Here is a 10,464-nt window from a genome sequence, read left to right as displayed (position 1 = left end):
GGGTCACCCAAAACTGGGCACCCCAGGGCTGCCCCGGGGTCACCCCAAACCCCCAAGGTCACCCAGAACTGGGCACCCCGGGGCTGCCCCGGGGTCACCCCAAACCCCCAGGGTCACCCCAAACCCCCAAGGTCACCCAGAACTGGGCACCCCGGGGCTGCCCCAGTGTCACCCCAAACCCCCAGGGTCACCCCAAATCCCCCAGTGTCACCCCAAACCCCCAGGGTCACCCCAAACCCCCAGGGCCACCCGAAAACTCCCGGGGTCACCCAGAACTGGGCACCCAGGGGCTGCCCCAGGGTCACCCCAAACCCCCAAGATCACCCAAAACCCCCAAGGTCACGCAGAACTGGGCACCCCAGGGTCACCCCAAAACCCCCAATGTCACCCCAAACCCCCAGGGTCACCCCAAACCCCCAGGGTCACCCCAAGCCCCCAGGGTCACCCAAAACTGGGCACCCCAGGGCTGCCCCGGGGTCACCCCAAACCCCCGGGGTCACCCCAAACCCCCAAGGTCACCCAGAACTGGGCACCCCAGGGCTGCCCCAGGGTTACCCCAAACCCCCGGGGTCACCCCAAACCCCCAAGGTCACCCAAAACACCCAAGGTCACGCAGAACTGGGCACCCCAGGGTCACCCCAAAACCCCCAATGTCACCCCAAACCCCCAGGGTCACCCCAAACACCATGGGGTCACCCCAAAACCCCCGGGGTCACCCAGAACTGGGCACCCTGAGGCTGCCCCGGGGTCACCCCAAACCCCCAGGGTCACCCCAAGCCCCCAGGGTCACCCAAAACTGGGCACCCCAGGGCTGCCCCGGGGTCACCCCAAACCCCCAGGGTCACCCCAAACCCCCAAGGTCACCCAGAACTGGGCACCCCAGGGCTGCCCCAGGGTTACCCCAAACCCCCGGGGTCACCCCAAAACCCCCAAGGTCACCCAAACCCCCCAGTGTCACCCCAAACCCCCAGGGTCACCCCAAACCCCCAGGGCCACCCGAAAACTCCCGGGGTCACCCAGAACTGGGCACCCAGGGGCTGCCCCAGGGTCACCCCAAACCCCTGGGGTCACCCAAAACCCCCAAGGTCACGCAGAACTGGGCACCCCAGGGCTGCCCCAGGGTCACCCCAAACCCCTGGGGTCACCCAAAACTCCCGGGGTCACCCAGAACTGGGCACCCAGGGGCTGCCCCAGGGTCACCCCAAAACACCCAAGGTCACCCCAAACCCCCAAGATCACCCAAAACACCCAAGGTCACGCAGAACTGGGCACCCCAGGGTCACCCCAAAACCCCCAATGTCACCCCAAACCCCCAGGGTCACCCCAAACACCATGGGGTCACCCCACAACCCCCGGGGTCACCCAGAACTGGGCACCCTGAGGCTGCCCCGGGGTCACCCCAAACCCCCAGGGTCACCCCAAGCCCCCAGGGTCACCCAAAACTGGGCACCCCAGGGCTGCCCCGGGGTCACCCCAAACCCCCAGGGTCACCCCAAACCCCCAAGGTCACCCAGAACTGGGCACCCCAGGGCTGCCCCAGGGTTACCCCAAACCCCCGGGGTCACCCCAAAACCCCCAAGGTCACCCAAACCCCCCAGTGTCACCCCAAACCCCCAGGGTCACCCCAAACCCCCAGGGCCACCCGAAAACTCCCGGGGTCACCCAGAACTGGGCACCCAGGGGCTGCCCCAGGGTCACCCCAAACCCCTGGGGTCACCCAAAACCCCCAAGGTCACGCAGAACTGGGCACCCCAGGGCTGCCCCAGGGTCACCCCAAACCCCTGGGGTCACCCAAAACTCCCGGGGTCACCCAGAACTGGGCACCCAGGGGCTGCCCCAGGGTCACCCCAAAACACCCAAGGTCACCCCAAACCCCCAAGATCACCCAAAACACCCAAGGTCACGCAGAACTGGGCACCCCAGGGTCACCCCAAAACCCCCAATGTCACCCCAAACCCCCAGGGTCACCCCAAACACCATGGGGTCACCCCACAACCCCCGGGGTCACCCAGAACTGGGCACCCTGAGGCTGCCCCGGGGTCACCCCAAACCCCCAGGGTCACCCCAAGCCCCCAGGGTCACCCAAAACTGGGCACCCCAGGGCTGCCCCGGGGTCACCCCAAACCCCCAGGGCCACCCCAAACCCCTGGGGTCACCCAGAACTGGGGACAGACCCCCCCAAACCGGGCACCCCCAAACCGGGCAGCCCCGGGCTGCCCCGGCAACCCGAACCCCCCCACCCCGGGGCTACCGGGACCCCCCCAAACCGGGCACCCCCAAACCGGGCACCCCCGGGCCGCCCCGGCAACCCGAACCCCCCCCACCCCGGGGCTACCGGGACCCCCCCAAACCGGGCACGCCCAAACCGGGCACCCCCGGGCCGCCCCGGCAACCCGAACCCCCCCACCCCGGGGCTACCGGGACCCCCCCAAACCGGGCACCCCCAAACCGGGCAGCCCCGGGCCGCCCCGGCAACCCGAACCCCCCCACCCCGGGGCTACCGGGACCCCCCCAAACCGGGCACGCCCAAACCGGGCACCCCCGGGCCGCCCCGCGCCCGGCGCCACGGGCACGGCCCAACCCGAGCAGCCGCCATCCGGGCACGGGGCCACCCCCGGCGCCTGACCGCCGGCGGCCGGCAGGGGGCGCGCTAGCGGAGCGAACCGGGGGGCGGGCGGCGGCGGCCGGCGGGGCCCGGCAGGGGGCGCCATAAGGAGCGGGGCGGCTGTTGCGCGGCGGCGGCCGGCAGGGGGCGCCATAAGCAGCGGGGCGGCCGTTGCGCGGCGGCGGCCGGCAGGGGGCGCCATAAGCAGCGGGGCCGGTGTCTCGCGGCAGGGGGCGGCACCGGGGCGCGGCGGGGCCCAGCAGGGGGCGCCATAAGCAGCGGGGCCGGTGTCTCGCGGCAGGGGGCGGCACCGGGGGAGCGGCGGGGCGGCTGCTGCGCGGCGGCGGCCGGCAGGGGGCGCGGTGCCGGCGGCGCCCCCGCCCCGCTCCGCTCCGCTCCGCTCCGCTCCGCCCGGCGCCCATCGGCTCCGCTGGGCCGGGCGCTCGGTGCGGCGGGGCCGGCGGCGGACAAAAGGCGCGGCGGCGGGGCGATGGGCGGCGGGGCGGCGCCATGAGGGGGAGGCGGCGGCGGCCGGGAGCATGGCGGCGGGCGGCGGCGGGGCGCGGCGGGGGCTGCTGAAGCGGAAGCCGAACTTCACGCTGCAGGAGATCGACATCCTGATGAGCGAGGTGCTCAAGTACGAGCAGCTGCTCTTCGGCGCCGCCGCCAGCACCGTCAACGCCTACGAGAAGCAGAAGATCTGGTGGCGCATCACCAACAAGATCAACGCCGCCGGCCGCAACCAGCGCGACATCGGCGAGGTGAAGAACCGCTGGCGGGGGCTGCGCCGCCGCGCCAACGACAAGATCACCCGGCACCGGCAGGAGAGGCAGGCACCGGCCGCTCGGGCCGCCGGCCGAGCCGGCAACGGCGGCGGCAACGGATCCGGCCCCGGCCCGCCGGAGCTCGGCCCCGGGCCCGCTCCCGGCTGGGGACAGCGCGGCCCCGCCGGCACCGACCGGCAGCTCCCCGGCGCCGGGGGGGGGGCGCCGCACGGTGGGTGCGCGGGGCGGGAGGGGGGCGGGGGGGGACCGGGACAGGGGACGGGGACGGGTGGGGGGGGACCGGGACACGGGGACGGGGACAGGTGGGGGGGACCGGGACACGGGGACGGGGGATGGGGACAGGTGGGGGGGGACCGGGACATGGGGACGGGGGACAGGGACAGGTGGGGGGGACCGGGACATGGGGACGGGGGACGGGGACAGGTGGGGGGGACCGGGACACGGGGACGGGGGATGGGGACAGGTGGGGGGGACCGGGACACGGGGACGGGGGATGGGGACAGGTGGGGGGGACCGGGACATGGGGACGGGGGACGGGGACAGGTGGGGGGGGACCGGGACATAGACACGGGGGACAGGGACAGGTGGGGGGGACCGGGACACGGGGACGGGGGATGGGGACAGGTGGGGGGGGACCGGGACACGGGGACGGGGGATGGGGACAGGTGGGGGGGACCGGGACACGGGCACGGGGGATGGGGACAGGTGGGGGGGACCGGGACATGGGGACGGGGGACGGGGACAGGTGGGGGGGGACCGGGACATGGGGACGGGGGATGGGGACAGGTGGGGGGGACCGGGACATGGGGACGGGGACAGGTGGGGGGGGACCGGGACACGGGCACGGGGGACAGGGACAGATGGGGGGGACCGGGACACGGGCACAGGGACGGGGAGAGGTGCGTGGGGGGACCGGGACACGGGGACAGGGGATGGGGACAGGTGGGGGGGACCGGGACATAGACACGGGGACGGGGACAGGTGGGGGGGGACGGGGACACAGGGACGGGGACAGGGACGGGTGGGGGGGGGACCGGGACATGGGGACGAGGACGGCGGGGACTGGAACACGGACACGAGGGACAGGGACAGGTGCGTGGGGGGACCGGGACATGGGGACGGGGGATGGGGGGGACTGGAACACGGACACGGGGGACGGGGACATGGGGACGGGGACAGGGACGGGGACAGGTGGGGGAGGACCGGGTCATGGGGATGGGGGACAGGGGGACGGGAACACGGACACAAGGGACAGGGACAGGTGCATGGGGGGGCCGGGACATAGACACGGGGGATGGGGACAGGTGTGGGGGGGCACCAGGACATGGGCACGGGGGATGGGGGGGACTGGAACACGGACACGGGGGACGGAGACAGGTGCGTGGGGGGACCAGGACATGGACACGGGGGATGGGGACAGGTGTGGGGGGCCAGGACATAGACATGGGGACAGGTGCGTGGGGGTCCGGGACATGGACGGGGGGGGGCAGGGACAGGTGCGTGGGGGTCCGGGACATGGACGGGGGGGCAGGGACAGGTGCGTGGGGGTCCGGGACATGGACAGGGGGGGGCAGGGACAGGTGCGTGGGGGTCCGGGACATGGACAGGGGGGGGCAGGGACAGGTGCGTGGGGGTCCGGGACATGGACGGGGGGGCAGGGACAGGTGCGTGGGAGGACCAGGACATGGACACGGGGGATGGGGACAGGTGTGGGGCACCGGGACACAGACATGGGGGACTTGAACATGGACACGGGGGATGGGGACAGGTGTGGGGGGGCCAGGACATAGACACGGGGACAGGTGTGTGGGGGTCCGGGACATGGACAGGGGGACAGGGACAGGTGCGTGGGAGGACCGGGACATGGACACGGGGGGCAGGGACGGGTGGGGGGGGACCAGGACACGAACACGGGGGATGGGGACAGGGACAGGTGTGTGGTGGGACCGGGACATGGACACGGGGGGGCAAGTGCGGGGGAGGACCAGGACGTGGGGACAGGGGACGGGGGGACCGGGACACAGACATGGGGGATGGGGACAGGTGCGTGGTGGGACCAGGACACGGACAGGGGGACTAGGACACGGACACGGTGTATGGGGACAGGTGCAGGGGGGGACCAGGACATGGACACGGACACAGGGGACAGGGGGACCGGGACATGGACACCGGGGGACAGTGCGTGGGGGGACCGGGACATGGACACGGGGGACAGGTGGGGGGGACGACTGGGGTACGGGGGATGGGGACAGGTGCGTGGGACACTGACACACAGGAGAGGGACAGGGAGATGGAGGACTGGGGCAGGGACACGGGGGACCGGGACCAGGACATGGGGGACCGGGACAGGGACACCCGAGACCGGGAGCAGGATGGGGCGGGGGCAGGACCAAGGTGCTGGGACCAGGACGGGTGTGTGGAGGGACTGGGACAGGGACATTGGGACCATGACATGGGGGACCAGGACATGGATACAGGGGCCCAAGGTGGGGACGCAGGGTACCGGGACAGGGGGGCACTAGGACAGGTATGGGGGGGGACTGGGGCAGGGGCAGGGACATGGGGGACAAGGACCAGGATGTGGGGGGACCAGGACACACAGGGGAACGGGACAGGGATGTGGAGGGCTGGGGCAGGGACACAGGGGACCAGGATGGGGACGTGGGGGGACTGGGATGGAGACACAGACATGGGGGGGCTGGGACAGGGACATGGGGGACTGGGACAGGGACATGGGGAAACCGGGACAAGGGCGGTGGGACCAGGACAGGGACGTGGAGGGACTGGGGCAGGGACAGGGAGGATCGGGACAGGGACGGGGGGCAGGGACAGGGAGGGGACATAGACACAGGGGAGGAGGACAGGGACATGGAGGACTGGGACAGGGACATGGGGGGGAAAAGGGATGTGGGGGGACCTGGGCCAGGGACACAGGAGACAGGGACAGCAGCAGGGGTACTGGGACCAGGACAGGAGCACCCAGAGCCGGTCAGGGACGTGGGGGGACCTGGGCCAGGACAGGGACTGGCACCGGGACAGCAACAGGAGGGGACTGAGAGCAGGACCGGGACTGGGACAGGGGCGTGGGGGGGACATGGACCAGGGCAGGGACAAGGGACAGCGGCACTGGGATGGGGACAGGAGGATACCAGGATCAGGTCAGGGACATGGGCAGCTGGGATTAGGACAGGGAGAAGGGGCACAGGGGTACTGGGACCAGGACAAGGATGAGAGGGGGCTGGGAACAGGACAGGGACATGGTGGGATTGGGACAGGGACAGGGACATGGACAGGACCAGGACAAGGATGAGAGGGGGCTGGGAACAGGACAGGGACATGGTGGGATTGGGACAGGGACAGGGACATGGACAGGACCAGGACAAGGATGAGAGGGGGCTGGGAACAGGACAGGGACATGGTGGGATTGGGACAGGGACAGGGACATGGACAGGACCAGGACAAGGATGAGAGGGGGCTGGGAACAGGACAGGGACATGGTGGGATTGGGACAGGGACAGGGACATGGACAGGACCAGGACAGGGAGAAGGGGCACAGGGGTACTGGGACCAGGACAAGGATGAGAGGGGGCTGGGAACAGGACAGGGACATGGTGGGATTGGGACAGGGACAGGGACATGGACAGGACCAGGACAGGGAGAAGGGGCACAGGGGTACTGGGACCAGGACAAGGATGAGAGGGGGCTGGGAACAGGACAGGGACATGGTGGGATTGGGACAGGGACAGGGACATGGACAGGACCAGGACAGGGACAAGGGGCACAGGGGTACTGGGACCAGGACAGGGACAAGGGACAGCGGCACTGGGATGGGGACAGGAGGATACCAGGATCAGGTCAGGGACATGGGCAGCTGGGATTAGGACAGGGAGAAGGGGCACAGGGGTACTGGGACCAGGACAGGGACATGGGGGGACCAGGACCAGGACAGGGACATCTGGGGACCAGGACAGGGGTGTGGGGGTACTGGGGCCATGCAGGGACCGCACTGAGGACCGGGATACGGGAGTACCGGGGCCAGGAGAGGGACAAGGGGCACGGGATGGGGCTGGACCACGGCGAGGGGCACGGGGCGCCGGGGGTCCGTGCGTACAGATGGGACCGGGAGCGGGTGCAGGCCAGGGGACGCGGGAGCACAGGGATGGGGACGAGGGGCACGGGGCAAGCAGAGGCAGAAGGGGGTCGGGTTGCTCGGTCCGTGGGGCGCTGGGGAGACGGGGGGTCCCGCCAGCTGCCCCGCGCTCTCCGTCCATCCCGCAGGCGTCAAGGAGGAGCCGGTGAAGGAGGAGCCGGTGGAGGTGAAGACCGAGCCCTTCCACGACCCGGCCGCCGACAGCATCCCCTGCCGCGGCGCCGAGCGCCGGCTGCCCCGTGCCGGCACCCGCCCCGCCCGGCGAGCTGTGCGAGGGCTGGAGCCGGAGCCCCCCGCGCCCCGCGCCCCCCGAACTCTCCCTCGGCGACCTGGGCGGGCAGCAGGAGCCGTTGGGCTCCGATTTCCCGAGCATCCTCTTCGAGCAAGAGGCCGAGCATCTCAATAACTGCGGCGCGGGCGAACCGGGCCCCCCCGGGACGACGGGGCTGTCGGATGGGGCACCCGACTGCACCCAGCTCACCCCGGCCGAAAAACGCATCGTCCAGTCTAACGAACGGCTGGTGCAGGAGATGCGAGCTTTCCGCCGGGAATACGCCGAGAGCCGCCGGGAGACCACCTCCGTCCTGCGCGTCATCGCCCAGGCGCTGGGCGGCCTCAGCCGCAGCCTGGCCGAAATCCGTGACCTCTACCTCCGGGAGCAGGCGGTCCCCAAACCCTGACCCCCCACGCAGCTGGCTGTGTGCGCCCGCCGCCGGCGGGGACCGCCCTGGGGACAGTTCCCCCCGCCCCCCAGCGCCCGCCTTGCTTCTTTTATTATTTTTATTATTATTTTTTTCCCCTCCATCCCACTTAAATAAAACTCAGAGCTGCCCCCCGCCCCGGCTCCCCCCTCCCCGGGCTCGTTGTGGGGTTTTTGGGGGCGAGGGGATGCTGGGACCCCCGGTCCCCTGGGAGACGGGGCAGCGGTTTGCCCCCGGGGGTCTGCGTGGCTTTTCCCCCCGCCGGGAGCGATGGACTCGGCGGTCCCAAATTTAGCCAGTGGCTGGACACCCCCTCCTGGTGATGGTGACGGTGCCGGGGGGGGGGCGGAATGAATCACCCCGGGAGCAGCCGTCCAAAACCGTCCAAAATAGCCGGGGTGAATCACGCTCCGCGGCGCCTGTTCCTCGCCGCCGGCTGCGAAGGGAGACGGGTCCTGGCTCCGGCGATTCGGGGCGGGGGGGGACGGATGGAGGAACCGGCCTCACACCCGCAGCCCCCATCCCGGGGCCGAATTTGCTGCTTTCTGCCCCAAAACACCGCTGGGGGTGGTTCCACACCCCAATTTTGTGCAGCGGGGCTGGGCGGGCAAGCAGCGCTCCCGGGCTGGCTCATCCCAATGGCTGCTTTGGTGGGAATTACCCGTCCCGACCTAATTTTTGGATGGAGGAGCCCTGGGAGCGGAAGCGGGGGAAGTCACGGCCCCCCCCCCACTTACAGCTCCCCAGGGAGGGGTGCGGGGCTGTGCCCCCCGCCCGGCGCAGAGCCACTGAGACGACGCCGACACCAACGCCAACGCCGACACCAACGCCAACGCCAACGCCAATGCCGACACCGATGCCGACACCGATGCCGACACCAACGCCAACGCCGACACCAACGCCGATGCCGACGCCGACACCAACGCCAACACCAACGCCAATGCCGACGCCGATGCCGACACCGACGCCGACACCAACGCCGACACCAACGCCAACGCCGACACCAACGCCAACGCCGACGCCAACGCCAACGCCGACGCCAACGCCGACACCAACGCCGACACCAACGCCGACACCGGGTGTGGGGCACAAGACGTGGTTTAATGCCAACCCCGGGGGGAAAGAGCCGGGGCCGATTCCGGACGCGGGCGTGCAGGGGTGCAGCGATGCATTGGCCCTCGGGGGGACCCCCCTCTCCCTGGGCACCCCCCGTCATGGGTGCAACGGGGCCGTTGGCACCCGCGGCCGGGGCGGAGGCACCCACAAAGGGCTCAGTGTGCAGGACAAGGGCTGCCCTGTGCTGCCGGCACGGGGTCATCCCCGGGACGGCCGGGAAGGGCCTGATCCGGCCACGGCCGCTGCACCCTCCCGGCCCCGTGGCGGGGGGGGCGAGGGTCCCCGGCGTGGCCCCCGCTGGCCGGCGGCAGGAGGAGGGTGCCGGGGTCCCCACGGGCGCTCAGGCTCCCGGGTAGCTGGGCTGTGCCGGGACGTAGGGCGGGGGTGCTGCGGGGGGGGAGCGGGACGGGGTGTCAGCCCCCGCAAGGCCACCGTGCCCCCCGGGAATGGGGGGGGGGGTCCCCATCCCCCCGCGGTGCTCACCTGTGGGGTTGTAGACGGGGGGGCCGGAGGGGTACAGCGGGTACTGGGCGGCGGGGCCGGCCCGGCGGGTACATGGCCATGGGGGCGAAGCCGGGCTGGGGGGGCGCGGGGCCGGCTTTGGGGTCCATGGGGAAGGGGGCTGGGGGGGCCCGCGGGGGGGTAGCTGGAGAGCGGGATCTCCGGGCCTGCGGGAGGGATGGGGCGGGGGCTGCGGCACCCTGGCACGGGGACGGGCACCGGGACGGGGCCCATGGGTGTCCACGGCCCTCGAGGGGGGGGAGCAGGGGCCGGTGGTGGGCACTGGGGGGATCTCAGCAGCACCCACTCCGGTGCCCTCCCCCACCCCCCAATCCCCCTGCTGCACCCAATGCCCCCCCCACCCCAATACCCCCTGCACCCAATGCCCCCCCACCCCCAATCCCCCCCTGCACCCAGGTGCCCCCCCACCCCAATACCCCCTGCACCCAATGCCCCCCCACCCCCCAATACCCCCCCCTGCACCCAAGTGCCCCCCCACCCCCCCAATCCCCGCCCTGCACCCAGGTGCCCCCCCCCCAACCCCCAATCCCCCACTGCACCCAAGTGCCCCCCCACCCCCAATCCCCCCACTGCACCCAGGTGCCC

General features: G+C 71.5%; 1 protein-coding gene across 1 annotated transcript; it reads left to right on the top strand.

Annotated features, from left to right (window-relative positions):
• Positions 1-3,144: 3,144 nt before the first annotated feature.
• Positions 3,145-8,220, top strand: MYPOP (Myb related transcription factor, partner of profilin). The gene is given in 3 exon segments (XM_075722568.1): positions 3,145-3,601; positions 7,669-7,793; positions 7,795-8,220. Coding segments are annotated over 3 exon segments (1,008 nt in total).
• Positions 8,221-10,464: the final 2,244 nt, after the last annotated feature.

Source organism: Pelecanus crispus, chromosome 17 (genome assembly GCF_030463565.1).
Source record: "Pelecanus crispus isolate bPelCri1 chromosome 17, bPelCri1.pri, whole genome shotgun sequence".
Classification (NCBI taxonomy): domain Eukaryota; kingdom Metazoa; phylum Chordata; class Aves; order Pelecaniformes; family Pelecanidae; genus Pelecanus; species Pelecanus crispus.
The sequence above is the reverse complement of the archived record's forward strand: the minus strand, read 5'-3'. Positions and strand labels throughout refer to the sequence as shown.